Raw genomic sequence first — 22,922 nt, 5'->3', positions numbered from 1 at the left:
AAAATTTGAACAGACCAATAACAATAAAGGAGATTGAAGCTGTTATCAGAAGGCTCCCAACAAAGAAAAGCCCAGGACCAGATGGATTCACAGCAGAATTTTACCAAACATTCAAAGAGGAATTGACACCGATTCTTTACAAACTATTCCAAAAGATTGAAACGGACGCAAATCTCCCAAACTCATTCTATGAAGCAAACATCATCCTGATACCAAAACCAGGTAAAGATATAACCAAAAAAGAAAACTACAGGCCGATATCCTTGATGAATATAGATGCAAAAATCCTCACTAAAATACTAGCAAACAGAATACAGCAACACATACGAAAAATTATTCATCACGATCAAGTGGGATTCATCCCAGGGATGCAAGGTTGGTTCAACATACGCAAATCAATAAATGTGATACACCATATTAATAAACTCAAACAGAAGGACCATATGATCATCTCTATAGATGCTGAAAAAGCATTTGATAAAGTTCAGCACTCATTCATGACAAAGACCCTCTATAAGTTAGGTATAGAGGGAAAGTATCTCAACATAATTAAAGCCATATATGCCAAACCCACTGCCAATATCATCCTGAATGGGGAAAAGCTGAAAGCTTTTCCTTTAAGAACAGGAACTAGACAAGGATGCCCACTCTCACCACTCCTATTCAACATAGTGTTGGAAATACTAGCCAGAGCAATCAGAGAAGAGAAGGAAATAAAGGGCATCCAGATAGGAAAAGATGAAGTCAAACTGTCCCTCTTTGCAGATGACATGATCCTATATATCGAACAGCCTAAAACCTCTACAAAAAAACTGTTGGAATTGATAAATGATTTCAGCACAGTAGCAGGATACAAAATCAACACACAAAAATCAGTAGCATTTCTTTTCTCCAATAGTGAACATGCAGAAGGAGAAATCAAGAAAGCCTGCCCATTTACAATAGCCACCAAAAAAATAAAATACTTAGGAATTGAGTTAACCAAGGAGGTGAAAAATCTCTATAATGAGAACTACAAACCACTGCTGAGAGAAATGAGAGAGGATACAAGAAGATGGAAAGATATTCCATGCTCTTGGATTGGAAGAATCAACATAGTGAAAATGTCCATACTACCCAAAGTGATATACAAATTCAATGCAATCCCCATCAAAATTCCAAAGACATTTTTCTCAGAAATGGAAAAAACTATTCAGACATTTATATGGAACAATAAAAGACCACGAATAGCCAAAGCAATGCTGAGCAAAAAAAATAAAGCTGGAGGCATAACACTACCTGACTTTAAGCTATACTACAAAGCTATAATAACCAAAACAGTATGGTACTGGCATAAAAACAGACACACTGACCAATGGAATAGAATAGAGAATCCAGAAATCAACCCACACACTTACTGCCATCTGATCTTTGACAAAGGCACCAAGCCTATTCACTGGGGAAGGGACTGCCTCTTCAGCAAGTGGTGCTGGGATAACTGGATATCGATATGCAGGAGAATGAGACTAGATCCATACCTCTCACCGTATACTAAAATCAACTCAAAATGGATTAAGGATTTAAATATACACCCTGAGACAATAAAACTTCTTAAAGAAAACATAGGGGAAACACTTCAGGAAATAGGACTGGGCACAGACTTCATGAATACGACCCCAAAAGCACGGGCAACCAAAGGAAAAATAAACAAATGGGATTATATCAAACTAAAAAGCTTCTGCACAGCAAAAGAAACAATTAAAAGAGTTAAAAGACAACCAACAGAGTGGGAGAAAATATTTGCAAAATATACATCTGACAAAGGATTAATATCCAGAATATATAAGGAACTCAAACAACTTTACAAGAAGAAAACAAGCAACCCAATTAAAAAATGGGCAAAAGAGCTAAGTAGGCATTTCTCTAAGGAAGATATACAAATGGCCAACAGACATATGAAAAAATGCTCAACATCACTCAGCATTCGGGAAATGCAAATCAAAACCACATTGAGATACCATCTAACCCCAGTTAGGATGGCTAAAATCCAAAAGACTATGAACGATAAATGCTGGCGAGGCTGCGGAGAAAAAGGAACTCTCATACATTGTTGGTGGGACTGCAAAATGGTGCAGCCTCTATGGAAAATGGTATGGAGGTTCCTTAAACAATTGCAAATAGATCTACCATACGACCCAGCTATCCCACTGTTGGGAATATACCCAGAGGAATGGAAATCATCAAGTCGAAGGTATACCTGTTCCCCAATGTTCATCGCAGCACTCTTTACAATAGCCAAGAGTTGGAACCAGCCCAAATGCCCATCATCAGATGAGTGGATACGGAAAATGTGGTACATCTACACAATGGAATACTACTCAGCTATAAAAACGAATGAAATACTGCCATTTGCAACAACATGGATGGACCTCGAGAGAATTATATTAAGTGAAACAAGTCAGGCACAGAAAGAGAAATACCACATGTTCTCACTTATTGGTGGGAGCTAAAAATTAATATATAAATTCACACACACACATATACACATACACACACAAACCGGGGGGGGGGAGAAGATATAACAACCACAATTATTTGAAGTTGATACAACAAACAAACAGAAAGGACATGGTTGGGGGGGAGGGGGGGAGGGAGAAGGGAGGGAGGTTTTGGTGATGGGGAGCATTAATCTGCTACAATGTATATCGACAAAATAAAACTTAAAAAAAAAAAAAAAAAAGAATTTATCCTACAGAACAGCAGCATGGGAATATTCATTCAAAGATGGTTACTGCAGAATTACTTGTAATAGTAGAAAACTGAAGTCAATAGGAGAATGAGTAAATTATAGTACACATCCATCATAAGGAACACTATTCAGCCATTAGAAAGAACGAGCTTTAATTTCTTCCAATATGCATGTACTTTGTAATTAAAAAACCAAACAAAACCTTTTACCATCTCTCTTCCATCACCATCTCTTCTTACCTTCCTTTTTCTACCAAACTTCTAGAAATCAGTAATTTATTATAACAGACATACCTGCTAGAACTATTTTTTAGAGAACAAATTGAACAGGTTTTCCTCTTCAAAGTCTTGCCTGCTACCAGACAACCCAAAGAAATTGATTCCCTGTTAAAAATCTTTTCCTCCTTTGCCTTCATAACATTATCTTTATTGGTTTTCTATTTTTAGGAGGCTTTTACTCAGATTCTTTTACTGGAAACTCTACTACTACTTTCCCCTTAAATGCAGACATTCCTGAAGATTCTGTCCCTGTCCTTCTCTTCCCCCTTAGCAATTTCTTGGTGATCCTTGCCACTGTACCCTCTGTATCTTCAATTACAATTTCTAAATACATACAATAGATTCCTCTAGGTCACAGTGCTCTCCAAAACTAAAGATCTGATGAACTCTCTGATGAAAAACTATAAAGGAATGTCTTGTCATGCCTCCCAAACTAACTCATGCTAAAGCAATGCATTATCTTTATTTGAAACTAGTTCCTCCATCTGTTTCCATTCAAACTGAGATAGGGTGACCCCCACTTTCATAACATACGCAATTCACTTCTGTGAAACTGCTTGCTGTGTGACAAAGTAGATTAATTAAGTTTAAATAATGTTTGAATTGCTTAAAAAATGTTATTGTTTAAAAATCCCCCTTAGCTCCTTAGCCTCCCTTGATAGAAGTTAAAAGCTAAATATTAGCCTGCACTTAGAGTAGTTTGAATTTTGTTTGATGTTCCCCACCCAATCTGCCCCTGAGTGATTAATGGGCTTGTTTCAGCTTCTGTTATCAGCTTGCACTAGGCCTCCCCAAACCCGCTCCTCACACCAGGAGGGTATGTGTGTATATGTGTAACTATATGATAACTATAAGTGTGTGACTATGATAATTTTAACTGTGTGACTAATGTAAAAATGTGCCTTTTAAAAAACCCTCTGAACTTCAAGTCAGGGCTGCTCCCTTCTGAGACTTTCTTGGAGGGACAGTCTCCGGCTGGTCAATAAAACCCCCCTTTTAAATGCTCAAAAAAAAAAAAAAAAGAAATTAAGAAAGGATGCCCATTTACAGTAGTCATCAAAAAAATAAAATAGCTAGGAATCAATTTAACTTTGAAGGTGAAATATCTCTACAACAAGAACACAAATTACTGCTGAAAAAAATTAAACAGGACATGAATAATGGAAAGATATTCGATGTTCATGGATTGGAAAAATTAACCTTGTGAAAATGTTCATACTAACCAAAGTGACCTATAGATTCTGTACGATCCACATAGAAATAAACAACAGTCCTAACTTTCATATGGAGCAACAACAGACCACAAATAGCTAAAGCAATCCTGAACAAAAAACAAAGCCGGGAGCATTACACTACCTGACTTCAAAACAGGATGGTATTGGCATGAAAACAGATATTCAGACCAATGGAACAGAACAAAGAACCCAGAAATCAACCCACATACTCACAACCAAGTGATCTTCAACAAAAGCACACACAAAAAAACATACATTGGGGAAAAGACTGCATCTTCTATAAATGGTGCTGGGAAAATTGGACATCCATATGCAGAAGAATGAAACTAGACCTGTATCACTCACCATATACAAAATCAAGTCAAAATGTATTAAAGACTTAAATATAAGACCTGAAACTCTAAAACTACTAAAAGAAAACACAGAGGAATCACTTCAGGAAACAGGGCTGGGCAAAGTCCTTATGAATAAGACCCCAAAAGTATAGACAACAAAAGAAAAAATAAACAAATAAGATTATATCAAAGAAAAAAGCTTCTGCACAGCAAAAGAAAAAAATTAAGAGTGAAAAGACAACCTATTAAATGGGAGAAAATATTTGCAAACTATACATCTATCAAGGGATTAATATGCAGAATATACAAGGAACTCAAACAACTAAAAAGTAAATAAATACATAAATAAATAAAATAACATGCAAAGGAGCTAAATAGGCACTCAAAGGGAAATATAAAAATGGCCCACAGACACATAAAAAATGCTCAACATCACTTATTATCAGGGAAATGCAAATCAAAACCACATTACCACATTGAGATATCATCTACCCAAGTTATACCATTATTATAAAAAAGATGGAGGCTAACAAATGCTGGAAAGGATGTGGAGAAATGAGAACCCTCTTACACTGTTGTTTGGATCATAAATTAATGCAATCATTATAGAAAACAATATGGAGGTTCCTCAAACAACTACAAATAGAATTTCCACATGATACAGCAATCCTACCACAGGATATGTACCCAAAGGAATAGAAATAATCATGTAAAAAGTATACCAACACTCCCATGTTTATCACAGCTCTATTTACAATAGCCAAGAGTTGGGAATGTCCTTCAATGATGACTGAATAAGGAAAATGTCGATGTATACTTAATGGAATACTACTCTGCCTTAGAAAACAATTAAATTCTGCCATTTGCAACAACCTGGATGAACTTAGAGAGAACTGTGTTGTGAAATAAGCCAGGCACAGAAAGAGAAATACTGCATGTCCTCCTCATAATTGAGAGATAAGAAATAAACAAATAAAAAAGAAAGAAAGGTACAACAATCACAATAATACATTGGACTTTCAAAAAGAGAGAACAGTACTGAGGTTACCAGAGGGGGGAAAGGGGGAGGGGAGGAGAGGTTAATAAGAAATGGGTAAATGGACACAAAAAATTACATTGTGTAATGTTGAATATACTAATTATCATGATTTGAGCATCACATATTGAACACAGATATTGATATTCAATGCTGTATCCCACTGATATGCACACTGAATTATGTGTCAATAAAAAAAATAATAAAGCAGACTACAAATAAACATTGCATTCATTTCCCTTTAGTGGAAGACCACATTAGTACCAGACACAACTGGAATATAATCTGAACTCTTGAACTTAATAGGAAGATGATATCATGCTATTGAAAAGATTCACAATTTACTCACTTGTCAAATGAGAGTAACAATATCTACTACATTGTAGAAATTAAATGAGATAAATTGTAGAAATTTAATGCAGAAATTAAATTAGATAAAATAGATTATGTTTGGTAACTAAGGAAAGAAAGAAATGCATTTAGTTTTTATTACCCTGCTCTTCTTTCCCCAGTGCCTTTATAGAAACCTTCAAAATTGCTGGATTCAGAATATTTTTATGATCTTCCAGGTTAGAGAACAAATGAAAAAACAACATGCAATACAGCAGAAATATGTCTGTGTACATTGATATCTGGCCAGCCCAGATTTGCAGGAAAACTGTATTTTTCACTAGCTCTGTGACCTTAGAAAAATGACTTAACCTCTTTTAGCCTGTTTCTCTGTGCAATATAATTAATAATCCTTACCTTGCATCTGTGTTTCTACAATTGGAAATATAGCATATAAAATGCTTACAATGAAACACAATTCATTAATATTAGTTATGGAAGTAAAAGCCCTTCCTATATCCAAAGAAATTTTATGAGAAAAAAATATTTTATACTCTTTTCTCCTGCACATTTGTTGCTTGAATGTATATATAAAGTTATGTGTGTAATAGCCCCAACTTGAAATGTGAGGAGCGGAAAATAGATATATACTATGTTTATGCCTATTGCACACCTGTAATAAAAGTTAATTTAAAAGACTTTTACTAGTTAGTTTTACTAAAACAAAAAATATTTTATTTCTTAATGCTAATAAATATTGCTTCACCTAGCAAGATACAGCAGCTGAACCAATTGTAAATTTTCAATGGCTAGAAGAGAAAAGCTCAAATGCTCTCATCATGAAGAAAAGATAAATATTTTTGCTGATACATATGCTAATAACCCTAGTATGATCATCACACATTGTGTACAAGTATTTAAATATAACTCTGTACCCCATAAATATGTACAATTATTATGTTATTTTTTAAAAAAATTATTTATTTAATTAAATAGGTAAATATTTAATGCATAAAAAAACTAAAACTTTGTGGAACATAATACATACAAATATAAAGGACAAAAATATGCTGTGAAAAATATTTGCAATAAATATAAGAACCCTGTCTATGTTATATAAGGAACACTTTCAGGGTGATAGAATTATTGAGAAACCAAAGACTAACGTGTGCAAAACATAGGTACAGACTATTCACCTGAGATGAAAATGATCAGAAAACAAATGCAGAAAATAATGTTTTAACTTGCCAATAATAAATAAATGCACAGAAAAATATCTCCATAGCATTAAATTAGCTATTAAATTAAGAAAAATTTAAAATATTACAAAGTTAAATCAACTACATTGCATATTGATAAATTTTTTTTAAAAAGTTAGGAAGAGTAGCTCTTTGTGATACTAATGGCAGATAATTATTCCCAATTTGTCATTTCTGTTATCAATGTTTGCTTTTATGGCTTCTGGATTTTGAGTCATAGTTAGAAATTCTTTCATTGTTTCATATTTTACATTTAACTATTTTACTCTTTTGGAAAAAAAATTTTAAAAGATAAAATATTCCATGCATAATGTGTAGACTTAGGAGTAAATAAGCAAATAGGAAGTACATCTCTGTGCTGATGTAAAAGTTTAAATGACATATTCTGATGGGAGCATCTTCCCACAACTGATGACAGAGAGTAGGGAAAGAGGACATGAAGGCAAGACATACCACAAGAAAACAGAGCCCTGGTATCCTGTGGTATGTGTCCTACTATTTCTGATAATTTCTGAGCACCAATTTAATTCTCAGCTCCCCACATTTTAAAAACACTTGAATTGGTGGACTGTAATGGCTATGCCAGGGTCAAAGAGACCCATTGCCACACCATCTGTCACTGGAGAGTGGCCATCTGCCTGTCATTGGCTATCATTGGTGCTTTGGATTGAATTGTGTCCCTCAAAGTCCATACCATGACAGTATTAGGAGGGTGGGAAATCATATTATGGTAATTGAAAGGTGGAGCCTTGAAGAAGTTATTACATTATGAAGACTATACCCTAATAAATGGATTAATAAATTGATGGTTTAATGGTGGTTAAGGGTGTGGTTCTGAGGCCTTAAAAAGGATAAGGAGTGAGAAGTTAGCTCTCTCTGCTCAACCATTCTCACCATCTGACACCCTGCATTACTGTAGAGTCACCTCACCAGATGTGTTCCCTGGATTTTGGACTTCCAAGACTCTGAAGCTGTAAGCAATAAATGTTTGCTTTCTTACAAAACACCCAGTTGCAGGTATTTTGTTATAAGCAACAGAAAGACTAATACAAGTTGTTAATCATAAGCACTGGCCATTTCTTCCCGGAGAGCACTCGTAGACTCTGAAAATATCTGGTGTCAGAACCTAGGATGGGAAATTTGGGAAAATCCAGTGTTCAGAATCACAATTTATTCTTTGTCCAGTTACCTAAACACATCTTTCATTTCTCCGTAAGAGCCTGGTGTTACAGTAAGTTCATAAAATTAGTCTAGGCAAGACTTCCATAAATTCTTTCCCTCTGTTTTCACTTCTCTACTCATCTCAGAAGCTAAATAAAACACACTATTGTTATTTTACTTATAAAGCTTTATTTTTATTCTCCCTCAACTTCCTACAGTGATGTCTTCTTAACTTTTAACTTTTAATATATGACCATAAATATCACTCTGGTCTTGCTATTAACATTTCTAATTTACTTATTCTTTTCTGATGTCCTGATTCTACCTCTTACATTCTGAGTAATATTTGGATTAATGAAAATTTTGATGGTGATTTGGATCCTAATGAAAAATCTGATGAACAGTATAGGCCTTCTGTCTCCCTCACACAAAATATATGCACAAGCTATTTTGTCTATAAATTCGGAGATCAGATTCACCTTTAAGTTTATCTTTGCATAGCCCGAGAAGCTAGAGACCCTGGATTAACAATGCTGTGCATAGATACTTTTGTAACATTAAAAGTTATTTTAAGATACAGGACTTAGAATCAGAGAGAAGTAGCTATTTTTTCTCTTACAAACAGAGTGAACTTAGGGTTCTTATCAATTTTTCTAAAGTGTTCTCATCAATAAAATGGGAAGGTTGGATCACTCGGTGTCTTGATTCTCTTTAGTTCCAAATATCAAAGATTTCTTAATTCCAATTGCCATGTGCTGTTACCTCATAACTACCATTCAGGAATACATTTTATTTCTCTGTAGAGGATAAAATATCATGTATTTGAGTCTTATAAATACCACAATATATGTATTTTCATCAAAGAATGATCACATTATTGCATCTTAGGTCAATATTTATAGGTAGGTAGATGATATAAATAGATAAAGATATTTTTTCATGATTAGCTCTTTTACATATACTATCTGATTGTTCTTCACAGAACGCTTGTGTCAGTATGACCATATTTTATAGGTAAAGAAACTGAATATCAGAGAAATTAAGTAATGTCAATAAGTAGCAGAGATGGTATTCAGACCCATAATTCATCGCTCATCTTTTTTCCACCATCAAATTTATATTTAAAGAGTATTTGTTTAAAACTTGAAAAATGTAAATAAAAATTTAAAATGTGTTGTGAGGTTTACTTTCAATAAAAAAAGCTTTTCAGTAGTAGTATCTATTAAAACAGCATCACGTAGTTACCTGTGGTGGAAGCAGTGGCAATCTTATAAAAGCAAGAAGCATACTCAGGTCATTGCACCTCCTCTGCATGTCATACTTGACCCACATCATCAATGCATGGAAGATGGTTTCTTCATCAGGAACATTTACATCATCACTGGCCAATAGTTTATGGAGCTCCTCAGCTGGAAGGAGTAAAAACTCTTGATTTCTGATAACTTCCATTATGTTCTCCTGCAGGGAGAAAACATCTTGGAATAAATTCTGCTTCACTTTTATTTAGCTAGTAAAGCATCTGAGAAAGAAATGAGAAAAGTAGTCAATAACCTTTGTTCTCATTATAACATAATCCTTGAGACTCAATCCTTCAGAAACTAGAAGCTGTTAAGATGAAAGCATTGTCATCGTAATTGAAGTGTAAATGTATCTGAGGCAGCACAGATCTTGTAATAACTGGAGGATTATAATGTTGAGCTTTGTTATGCAGGCAGAATATACTAAGTGATTAAATGTTCAAGTTTCAAGTGTACTGCTATGTAAGATTTGGTGAATATGAAAAGAGCAACATTTCATTTTTAAAAGCTTGACTGCATATATATATACATATATATGTATGTATGTGCGTGTATATGTGTGTGTGTGTGTGTGTATGTGTGTCTATATATACGTATGTGTAGATTTTGTTTATTCACAAGGGAAAAACAGGACAGATAGGACATAGAAGTCACAAAATCCCTCATGTTCCATCCTCTTATTATCTCTCATATCTCTTTCCTCTTACAAAAATTTCTTTGGCTTAATTCAGATTCCCTTTCATTTTCCTCCAGATTGTTGTCATAACCTCCTAATTACTCTGCCTGACTCTGTTCTTAGTTGCTCGATTGCACCCTCTAGAATGACGGAATGCTATTTCTAAATCATAAATGTGCTCATAGCATAACTTTAAAATTTTTTTGTTTTTTTGTTTTATTGTCTCCCCTTATCTTTTGATCTAAACTTCTTGTTTAAGCATGCTGGTTCTTCATGATCTTACTCTTCTAACTCTCATACCTCATTTCGTCTCTTACTGGCCTTCAAATCACAAAAAACTACTTACTCTTTTCTCAATTTGCCCTTCTGCTTGACATATTATCCCTTACTCACTCCATTGCTTAAATTGGCTCTTATCCACATTGTTTTCCTAATTTCCGTCATATTTCAAGACTCATTCAAAAACTACCTATTGCAGATGGGTTTCTCAAGCTTTCTCTCCAGTCTCATTTGATCTGGCCAGCTCTCCAGTGTAGCCTCGCATCTTTGGTGCACTTAGACCTGTGTAATCTTGTATATCTAGATCCTGGCATAGAGCCTTGAAAATAGCAGAGGAACAGTACAAATTTATTCAATAGATGAATTGATGATTTTTGAAAAGAAAAATAAAATTTTGGAAACAGCACAGAGTAATACAGTGTTTTTCAAATATATTTTTAAAACTTCCTGTCAAAAATTAAAAAAATAAATTTAAGCAGAAAGGTTTATGTGGGTGATGTATGGTTAGAGAAGACAAAATCCTGACGTTTGGCCTTCTCTTTGTTCCCCTCTGCCCCAATGTCCCCTGAGACATCTCCAAGGATGATATAACTAAGGCTTCTCAGATCACTGTCTTAAAGCCATGGTTGTGGTAGAAATCTCAATATGATGCATATTTTACTATAAAACTTGAAGTGGAGTGAGACTAGTACTGTTCCAGAAAAAGACACTGTACCTATGTTAAAACAGAGTAGAGCATTTAGCAATTGACCATTAATATGTATTTAGAGCAGATTCAAACTTATTTTCTGAGGAGAAACCTGACCCATATTATTGGTGTATCCTTGGAACTGAAGGGCCTTCAGCTTTTACAAGAGGACGTTAACTTTAACTTTCTTTCAGGTCATTTGCCAGTTATTCACATGAAATGTATAATAATAATACAATTTGTAAATAATGTGATTTATTTATATTAATTGTCATCACAGATTATTTGAAAGTTACCTTTGTTCTTAGAAATTGTTGTTTCCACAAAAAGTTGTGTTTAATACAGTGGTGTTCCCTGGGCTTAAATGAGTGCTGTGTAAATTAGAGATGTCCAGTAACTATTTACTTATAAATTAGATGTTCTGAGATTTAGTGCCACCATATTTTCCTAAAGAGCTACAGTAATATAAAAATGTTTTTGAGGAATATTGAAAAGATTTTGTTCATCTCTTTTTCCAATTACTTGAAAATTTATGCCACTATTAAGCTACACACAGAATTGTACAGCTAGACTATCAGTATACAGTGAAGCATAAAATAAAAATCAGCTCTATGAAACTCTTCTTGGTGTCTATCATAAAGATATTGTTCAAGGCATATTTCATTATATTTTACAGCATCCTCTTTATGATGACCCTTGGGAGAAATTTCTTTCAGGTTTTAGTAGAAGAAATAATTGCACTTCTCTTGAGTAAATTGGTTTGCTTTTATCATGGATGTTGTAAATTATGAAATTGATCAGATTTCTCTTTTTATTTGGCTTCTAAAAACTTAGATTCAAATTGAAATCTATCCGGTAGGAGGGCTATAGCCTTTTATACTTTGCTTTCTTTTTCAGACAGCTCTGATAATAGTTTCATTTAATATCACTACAACTGCTTTTCTTTCTCTCTTTTACTTTTAATCCTGAATCTAATTTAGAATGTATTCCTGCAATGTCATATTTTTGTAAGGCATACTGTATCTTTTGGGAACCAGCTGTAAATAAACTAGATATTAGGAGTTAGTATCACATATTCCTGGATCTGTCACACTTGCCCATATATTACATTATTTTTTTTTCCACATGCTTTGAAGTTCTGAAGTTCTCTTCATTCTTTTATTTTTCCCTCCACCGAGCCTTTTTAATGATACCCTGTCTAATATTTTCTTATGGTACTTGCAGTCTACATCTGGAAATTGTTTTAGTTTCATTATGTTAAAGGAATAAGAAATATGAACTTACACTAATTTCCTTACATTTCTTATGCACCTTAGCTAACTCCATATTGTCTGTGAAGAACATGTAATGAGAGACACCTAAACTTTTTAGCCTATTTACCTTTTGTACAATACCTTTCTTAAAGTTTATTTAATCTTTCGTTCAGTGTAGATTTATTGAACCAGATATCTAGCCCTGGATAATTGTTGTGAGGAGGAAAAAAATGTTTTCCATACGTGAAACACCTATAAAAAGTGCAGTGCATAAAAAGTAATGATAGTCAACTCTGTGGAAGATGACTTGTAAATGTACCTGAAATACTAGAGAAGAATTTAAACTAGATGATGAGAAATGAAGAGCTATAGTATAGGATTCTGGCCAGGGGAAACTATATATACAGAGTCGTAATAGCAGATAATATAGCATGAAATGGCATTGTTGGTATGTTAACTTGATTGACAATGAACACAGAAAAATTGTGAGAAACAAAGTTGGAAGGGTAATTTAAGAGAGCCAATGAAGTAGATTTTTTTTCTAAAACTTTGACAGCCTCCCCATTAAATAGGAATACATTATATATATGTAGTCATGCATTGCTTAATGACAAGGCTACATTCTGAAAAATGTGTCATTAGGCCATTCTGTCATTGTGCAAACATCATAAACTGCTTACACGAACCTAGATGGTGTAGCCTACCACACACTTACGCTATATGGTACAGCCAATATAATGTTATGGAACCACTGTTGTATATGTAATTTGTCATTGACTGAAATGTCCTTAAGTGAACACTAATATTACATTCCCATTTAAATATATTTATTCCCATTTAAATACACACACACCAACACACATGCATACACTTCTACCTATAGATTAAAATACTTATCATAAAGAAAAATTGGGGCACCAAATATAGTTGTCACTACATATGACACAATAATTACAAATACAGGATAAACAGTGCTATTTACTTTTGCTACTTCATAATATTTTAAAATATTTTTGCTAGCTGAAAAATTGCAGTTTTGCTTTATTCTAAATAGACATAAGCTTCTTACCAGTTTTTTTGTTTCATTATTTCCTGATTTTAATATAAACATATTTTCTAATATTCATTTCCTCTGTCCCTTAATACTATTAGTGCTTCTCTCTCACTATATTTTTAGTAATATAACAATAAGTATTAACTCCTTTAGAAAGTTAGAAATGTTACTTTTCTACCTCACATAAAATATTAACTATAAAGTTATGGTAACATAAGGTCAAACAGAGTATAAAAAATCTCTTTAATTTTCAACTTTTTGTTATTGTTTTAGTTTAAAATATGGATATTATTATATTCATATAATAATATTTATAGCAGCAAAATATTTTATTATTTTTGAAATAACTCCAACAAAATTTTTGTTTCCTTCATCGATGGCTACTATCAAACCAACACATTATACAGCATTGTGGTTAAATCAAAAAAGTCTCTCTCTTATGAAAGTCTACTGAGTTAAGACATACATCTCACCACCCTGCACTCTGAGCAGTGGTCAACTGAAGTAAACCTCCAATCATTGTTTTAAGTATTATGGTGGGAAGGTTAATCCTTTGACAGAACCACCACATAATCTCTGGCTTGATTCCACGCACCAGAAGATATGGAATTTATTTAAATGCCCAACGGAAAAGGTATCAGTTAGAAAGAATAGTTGTTAGGGGGCTCAGCCTGCCAAACAAATGAAAAACTGAAAGGAAGGGCTGGGAATTGGCTACATCCTCTGGTTGAGGTTTATCATGTAAGTGTGAAAAATGCAAACGGTGGGTCTAATGTCGTAACATTTTAAAATTATAATGTCTTAAACAGCTTTTGCAAGCAAAGTTTTGAGAGTTTTGTGAAATATGCATGATTCTACTGTTTTTAGGAGCAATACTGAAACCTTTAGCTCTTGATTTCTAAAGGAATGTTCTTTCTTCTATATCATATATTGGATGGAGATAAAGGTTGGACATTGGACCCAAAAATATGGTGCAGGCCACAGTGGCTGCCTCTCTGGAGTGCACAAGTAATAAATCTTGGCCCCACCTTTGGTATTCTTTCCAAACTATGGATTTTATTTTTTTTATTTTTCTATTTTTTGTAACAGGGTCAGGCTGAGAATTTTTCAAATCTTTAAGGTCTGCTTTTCTTTTCATTATAAATTGTCTTTAAATTGTTTTCTCTTCTAATATTTTACTATAAGCAATCAAGAGATGCCATGCTACTCCTTTAACACTTTGCTTAGAGATTTTTTTCACTGAATATTTTATTTTATTACTCACATGTTTCTCCTTCCACAGAATACTAAGACATGAACACAAGTCAGCCACGTTCTTTGCCACTTTGTAACAAGAATTACCTTTCCTTCAATGCCCAATAGCATATTCCTCACTTCTGCCTAAGAGGTCATTAGACTGGCCTCTACCATCCATATTTCTTCCCACATTCTCATCACAATCACTTAGGTAATCTCTAAGAAGACTGGGCTCTCTCTACAGCTCTCCACTTCTGAGCTCTCAGCATAATCACACTTTATAGTTCATCCACAACAGTATATACTTTTTCTAGCATGCACTTCAAAGCTTTTGCAGCCTTTACTCATTACCGAGTTCCGAAGCTACTTCCACATGTTCAGGTATTTGTTATAGCAATATCCCACTGCTCAATACCAATTTCTGTTTTTGACCATTCAGGCCACTATAACAAAATACCTTAGAATGAGTTATTTGTAAGCCACAAAAATTTACTGATCACAGTTCTAGAGCCTGAGAATCCAAGATCAAGTTGCCAAGAGCCCTCACTCATTCCTCATAAAACTTTTTGCTGCATCCCGACATGGCAGGATGGATGAACAAGCTCCCTTGGCCTCCTTTATGAGATCACTAATTTCACTCATGAGGACTCCCTCACATCCTAATCACCTCCTAAAGGCCCCATTTTTTAATGCCACCACAATAGGTATTAGGTTTCAACATATGGATTTTGAGGGGCCATAGCAGTGTTCCCCCCAAATTTAAGTCCACTCTGAATTTGCAGATGTAGCCAGTTCAATTAAGAAAAGGTCTGACTAGATTAGGGTGAAACCTAATCCAGAGAGAGTTGTCCGTCTAAGAGAGAGATTTTGAGACACACAGACACACAGTGAGAACTCAATGTGAAAAGACAAGAAGCACAGAGGAAGAAAGTCATGTGAAGAGGGAGGCAGAGATCAAAGTTGTGCTGCCACAAAACAAAGAATGCCAACAACTGTCGGGAATTCCAGAAGAAGAGGCAAAGAAGGATTCTTCCCTAAAGACTTCATAACGAGGTATAATCACAATTTGTGGGTAAGGGGCATGCTACCAATATTGATCTAGCCATCACATCTTGGGCACGAGTGGTGACAGTCAGCTTTGTACTCCATGGATATTCATAACGAATTTTTAAAAAAGAAGATAGATTGAAAGAAAGTGGAATTCAGGACCTTGGACAGAAACACTTCTAAACAAACTGACTGCATGTGTTTATTTTTCTGTTGAGGAGGAATTTGCTTTTTGATTAAATAAGACTGCTTCTCAAAAAAAAAAAAAAAAAAAAGACTTTATAAAGGACATGACCCTGTGGACAACTTGATTTTGGACTTTTATCCTTCAGAATTGAGAGAGAATAAATTTCTGTTGCCTCCCATTTTGTGATACTTTTTTAAACAGCAGCTCTTAGAAATTAATACAAATCATAAAATGAATTTATAAAAGTGATGCTTAAAACTCACATAAACCTATGAAAGTACTGCGATTATTCTCAATCTTTTAAATGATACTTTCTCAGTTCTTAAAGAAATTAGTTTTCCCATGTCCTATACTGGGGACAGAAAAAATGGTCTCATTCAAGGATCAATCTTGTTTTACATATTTTTTCTACTGCATCTAGAATTTAAACTTTCTAAGAATTCAGAGTGGAAGGAGGCACCTCTCCTCAGTTATCTAGGACTTCTTGTAATAGTTACCTTAAAGTTACTACACTGACATATTACTGTCAAATTCTAAACTTTACAAGTTTTAAAACCAATTTTGCTGGGCTTTTGATTATTTGCCTTGCCTGAATTTTTAGTCTATATCTCAAAGTTGCTGACTGAACTCTTGACTACTACTGTAGAATTTCAGAGGAAATCAGGGACTCATTACAAGATACATGAAAATTACATGAAATTACATGAAAATGCTGAGACTCAGAGGAGCTCATATATAGTCATACTGCTAGTCAACATGAGGCTGGGGTTAGAAATTCAATCACCTGTCCTTAAGTTTATGGCCCTTCTCCTTACACTACCTAAGATATCTATGTTTTGGTTAATTTCCTACTGGTAATCCTCTGCCCATTTAGTTAGAACTACTAACTTACTTTGACCTATGCAAGGTGTATGCACCCTGATTCTTGAGTGCTCACTTGGATCCTGTTTACAACTCCTGAAATTTCTGGGTTCCATGATGTAACATGGTGATTAGGGATGATTCATTTTGGAGAGCTGGCCAAAATTTAGTTCTCAATCTTGTTACTCATTGGCTTTATGACATTAGGAAGTTGGATTTCCTACCTGTAAATGAGGATAAAAATAGAGTCCCTCTTACGGCACTCTTGTGAAGATTAAGAAGACTAAATTAAATTTAGTGTGCTTAGAGAAGTGCCTGACTCATAGCAATCATTACATAAGTGTTAGCCATTACTATTCTGCATCTGACTCTTTCGTTTACTTCAGACTTATTGCTAGCTTTTATAGTTTACATTCAAATTACCTTATCTTACCTAGTTCTTTTCTGGATTTTCAGTTATTCAAGAAATAAAATTTTATTGAGTGCTTTCTCTATGTCTAGTATGAGCTTAATACTGGAAATACAGAGATTAAAGTGAGAATGTTTCTGGCCTTAAAAACCCCACTTTATAGTGAGGAGGACAGTATGATGTTATAAGAGAAATACATACACTTTATGGTGAGAGAAAAACTGAAGGATTTAATGGAGTTGAAGGAATGATAATAAAAACGGAATAAAGGAGACCACAAGAGAAGTTTGAGTTAGGAGAAATTCATTTTCCTTCTCTCTGGAATAACATTTACCAAGACAGGGAAATGTTTACTACAAAATCATGATTATGAAAGGTACTAAAGAAATATTAATGTCATCTTGTCCAATTCTCACATCATATTTTAGCCAGAATATAAAACAGGAATTTCTTCTTTCTCATAAAATTTCAAATTGGAAACAATCTTTGAAATCACTTAATTCAATTCACACTTCATGTACTGCTCACCCAGTGATTATTTTCATTGTTGAAAATCTGTGGCCCTATGAGGAAGCCCATATCATTGCTGCAGAGCTCTATCAGAAATTTGTCCTAATTTTGAAGTAAAATCTGCCTTCTTGTTATTTTCTTACATCACAAGGCAAATCAATTGCTATTCTATTTATCACTTTTCAAATTCTTGAATATTAATATTTTTCTCCCTTATATTACATCTTTTAAGGGCTAAAGAACTACCATTTTTTAATCTCTATTGAGTCCTAATTTTCAAAACCAAGAAAGGATGCTAAATAGGAGATATAGTTTTAGTTGAATTTCTCTCTGAAATACTTTTTTCCCTATTGCTTCGGAAATGAAAATAAATAAAACAAAAATAAACAAATATTTTAACTGACTCTGTATTGCTTATTTGCATACGCTTTAAATTTCTCCCAAGGGCATTTACCAAATAACAGCAGACAAAACGAATATGAAGAAATCATTATATTAAATCTTTATTTCAATCATTATATGGATATACATTACATATGATATATAAAGTTATATATATATATATATATAATCCACTATATATAGTGATACATAAGAATATATTTATTTTATTGTGTGTATGTATAAACATAATCCAACAAGGAAAACAAGTGTTTGAAGAGCTTTTAATATGCCCAAATTTAACAGTGTGTTTTCCTGTTTTCTGCCCATTTTGTCATCAGCTCTTAGGAAATGAACATGGAATAAAATTTCTTTAAGTAATCAAGCAAACCTGCCTGATTAAAGTGAATGGCTGCCATTGTTTTTTATTAGTTCTTTACCACCCACTCAGTACTGGCTACATAATTGGTAGTAGCTATATTTTTACAAAATATTACAGTTTTTTTAAAGAAGCATTTTTTAATAATCCCATAGCTGTATCTAGTATCAGAAAAAATGTTTGATCAGTATCTTTCAGGATTATCATATGAGAAAAATGGATAATTTTGTTATTTTAATTCTTAAAAATACATGATTCTATGAATAGAAGTGCTCTCTTACAAAATGTTGCTAAAAATGAGTTAGAAATTATAGCAAAAAGAGCTATGATCTTTTAATAAAAAGGAGTAATGTCCCAATTCTGATATTAGGATTTCATCCCCTCACCTTTAAAATGGATATATAACCACACCCAGTGTACAAACTTTTTTCTGGTTTGTTTTCATGATCAATTGATATAAGAAAAAATAATTCCTAAACTTTACAATGTTATGTAAAACATGCAATTATTTTGGGGGTGATTCTTCAACCTTACTAATAATTGGGTCTACTTCTCATTTTGAATATATACTGCGCAAGCATTTAACATGTAATATGTAGTTTTTTTTTTTTTTTTTTTGGTGGCTATTGTAAATGGGCTAGCTTCCTTGATTTCTTTTTCTGCCAGTTCATTGTTAGAATATAGAAATGCTACTGATTTTTGCGTGTTGATTTTGTATCCTGCAACTTTGCTAAAATAATTTATTAACTCTAAGAGTTTTTTTTGTATAGTCTTTAGGCTAATCTCTATATAGGATCGTGTCATCTGCAAACAGGAACAGTTTGACCTCATCTTTTCCAATCTGGATGCCCTTTATTTCTTTCTCTTTCCTGATTGCTCTGGCTAGTACTTCCAACACTATATTGAATAGAAGGGGCAAGAGTGGGCATCATTGTCTTATTCCTGTTCTTAAGGGAAAAGCTTTCAATTTTTCTGCATTCTGGATGATATTGGCAGTGGGTCTGTCATATAAGACTTTAATTGTGTTGAGATACTTTCCTTCTACACTAAATTTATAGAGAATATCATAAATGAATGTCTAATTTTGTCAAATGCTTTTTCAGCATCTATAGAGATGATCATTTTTTTTGTTTGATTTTATTTATGTGGTGTATCACATTTATTGATTTGCATATGTGGAACCAACCTTGCATCCTTGAGATGTATCCCACTTGATTGTGGCATATAATTTTATGTCTGTGTTGCTGTGTTCTATTAGCTAGTATTTTATTCAGGATTTTTGCATCTATATTTATCAACAATATTGGCTTGTAGTTTTCTTGACAAATCTCTATGATGAGAACTACAAACCACTGTTTAGAAAAATTAAAGAGGACACAAGAAGATGGGAAGATATCCCACGCTCTTGGATTGGGAAAATTAACATTGTGAAAATTTCCATACTACCCAAAGTGATCTAAAGATTCAACACAATCCCCATCAAAATGCCAATGATGTTTTTCTCAGAGTGTAAAAAACAATCCTAATATTCATATGGGAGAACAAAAGACCATGAATAGCCAAAGTGATCCTGATAATAATAATAATAATAATAATAATAATAATAATAATAATAAGCCAGAAGCATAATACTACTTGACTTTAAATTATAGTACAAAGCTATAGTAAACAAAACAGCATGGTACTGGCATAAAAAACAGAGACTCAGACCAATGGAACAGAATAGAGAATCCAGAAATCAACTCAAGTACTGACAGTCATCTGATCTTTGAAAAAGTCTCCAAGGCCACACACTGTGGAAGAGACTGCCTCTTCAGTAAATGGTGCTTGAAAAATTGGAAATTCATATGTAGGAGAATGAAACTGGAACTGTACTTCTCACCATATACCAAATCAACTCAAAATGGATTAAAGAATTAAATATACATCCTGAAACAATAAAACTCCTTAAATAAAACATAATGGAAACACTCCAGTAAGTAAGATTGGGTACAGGCTTTATGAATATGACCCCAAAAGCACAGGTAACCAAACGAAAAATAAACAAATGGGTTTATATCAAACTAAAATCTTCTGCACAGCACAATAAATTAACAGAGCAAAAAGACAACCAACAGAGTGGGAGAAAATATTGGCAAAATATACATCTGACAAAGGATTAATAACCAGAATATACAAGAAACTCAAACAACTTAACAGGAAAAAATCAAGTAACCTAATTTAAAAATGAGCAAAGGAACTGAATAGGCATTTCTCAAAGGGAGATATACAAATGGCCAACAGACATATGAAAAATTGCTCAACAACACTCAGCATCAGGGAAATGAAAATCAAAACCACATTAAGATACCAAACTCACCCCAGTTAGACTGGCTATCATCAAAAAGATGGAGAACAACAAATGCTGACAAGGATGCAGAGAAAAGGGAACCCTCATACACTGCTTGTAGGACAGTAAATTGGTGCAGCCAGTATGGAAAACAGTACAGAGATTTATTAAACAACTTCAGATAGAACTCCCATGTGATTCAGCAATTCCACTGCTGGGTGTATACCCTAAGGAATGGAAAGTATCATGTCAAAGAGATACCTGCGCCCCCATGTTTATTGTAGCTCTGTTTACAATAGCCAAGATATGGAACGAACCTAAATGTCCATTAGATGACTGGATAAGGAAAATGTGATATATATACACAATGGAATATTACTCTGCCATTAAAAGAATGAAATATTACCATTCACAGCAACATGGATGAACTTAGAGAAAATAATATTAAGTGAAATAAGCCAGGAACAGAAAGAGAAATACCATATGTTCTCACTGATAAGTGGGGGCTAAAATAATAAACATATAATTTAAAGAAAGAAAGATACAGCATTTACAATAATACATTGAACTTTCAAAAGGACAAATAAGGTTACTAGAAGTGGGAAGTTAGGAGGGAGGGAGGAATTGGTAAAGGACCATGAATAGCAATGAGAGTATATATTATTGAATATAATAATTATTCTGATGTGAAAAATCACATATTACACACAAGCACAGATATTCAACTCTGTACCCCACAGATATGTACATTCAAATATGTTACAATAAAAAAATTATACAAAAAGAAAGTTGGTATAAAACATAATTAAAACATGGAATATTAATATATTTCATAAATGAGATTTAGTAAAAAGAAACAAGAACTTCTGTGAAAAAGCAGAAGTTCACACCTCACATGGTTATCCCAGAGACTTTCAGTTTTGGAAATGACTATTCATTATTTCTTAAATTACTTAAATATACATTTTTACGTTTAATAAAGCCATTATATAACTATTATATTTTTCTGATTATTTAATGTAAAAGGAATGACTGTTATGTGTATTACTTTCCTATTGTTGCTGTAACAAAGCACTACAAATTTTGAGTTTTAAAGAAACATCTATTTACTATCTCGCAGTCTGTAGGTCAGAAGTCCAGGGTTTTCTGCTCCAGGTTTCATGGGGCCAAAATCAAGGTGTTGACAAAGCTCCTTCATTTTCAGGGTCTTTGTGAGAATCAATTTTCAAGCTCATTCAGGTTGCTGGTAGAATTCCATTCTATGTGGTTGTAGGACTGAGGTCCCTATTTCCTTGCTGGCTGTTGGTGGGTGGTCATTCTCAGCTTCTGGATGCTTCTTGCATTGCTTGGCTTCTCCCCTTTCCTCCATCTTTACATACAGCAATGGCAGATTGAATCCTTCTCACACTTTGACTCTCTCTTGCCTCCCCTTCAGCGTTTTGTCTCCTCTTTCTTATTCTGACATATGTCTGCCTGATTCTTCTGGCTTCCTCTTCTGTTTTCAACGGCTCATATCATTATGCTTGAATAATCCTGGGTAATCATTCTATATTAAAGATGGTTAATTAGTCATCTTACTTCCATCTGCACAGTACCTTTGCAGTAATATTTAGATTAGTGTAACCATGGGATCTTAGCACATGCGCGAATCTTTAGAATTTTGCTAACCACAATTTGCCTGCCTTTCAAGTTTATAAATTTTTTCATGCTTTTTTACTCAAAAACTTACTGTGTGAAGCTGATGGATAAAGCATAACCCCCACCAAGTTTTAGTTATTCAAAGACAATCAATCACATATGAAATATGCCAAGTCTTCTATTAGAGAATGTAAATATAAAGATAAAAGGCATGGCTCTATCCTCAAGAAACTGAAACATTTTTTGAGGCTTTTTATAAATGAAAAAATGAGAAGGCAATTTTTTTTTCATTTGATTGATAAATTGCTTATATTTTTTTAGTCAATTAAATACTC

At 33.7% G+C, this 22,922-nt stretch overlaps 1 protein-coding gene across 2 annotated transcripts in view; it reads right to left on the bottom strand.

The window, feature by feature from the left end:
- Positions 1–22,922, bottom strand: part of KLHL1 (kelch like family member 1) — a 373,250-nt gene that overhangs the window by 163,607 nt on the left and 186,721 nt on the right. For both annotated transcript variants that reach the window (XM_063103154.1, XM_063103155.1), the window contains one exon: positions 9,608–9,820. In XM_063103154.1, the coding sequence (XP_062959224.1) occupies positions 9,608–9,820 (213 nt within the window). The remainder of the gene's footprint in view (positions 1–9,607; positions 9,821–22,922) is intronic.

This window comes from Cynocephalus volans, chromosome 7, assembly GCF_027409185.1.
Source record: "Cynocephalus volans isolate mCynVol1 chromosome 7, mCynVol1.pri, whole genome shotgun sequence".
NCBI classification, from domain to species: domain Eukaryota; kingdom Metazoa; phylum Chordata; class Mammalia; order Dermoptera; family Cynocephalidae; genus Cynocephalus; species Cynocephalus volans.
This window is presented reverse-complemented; position numbering and strand designations above follow the sequence as displayed.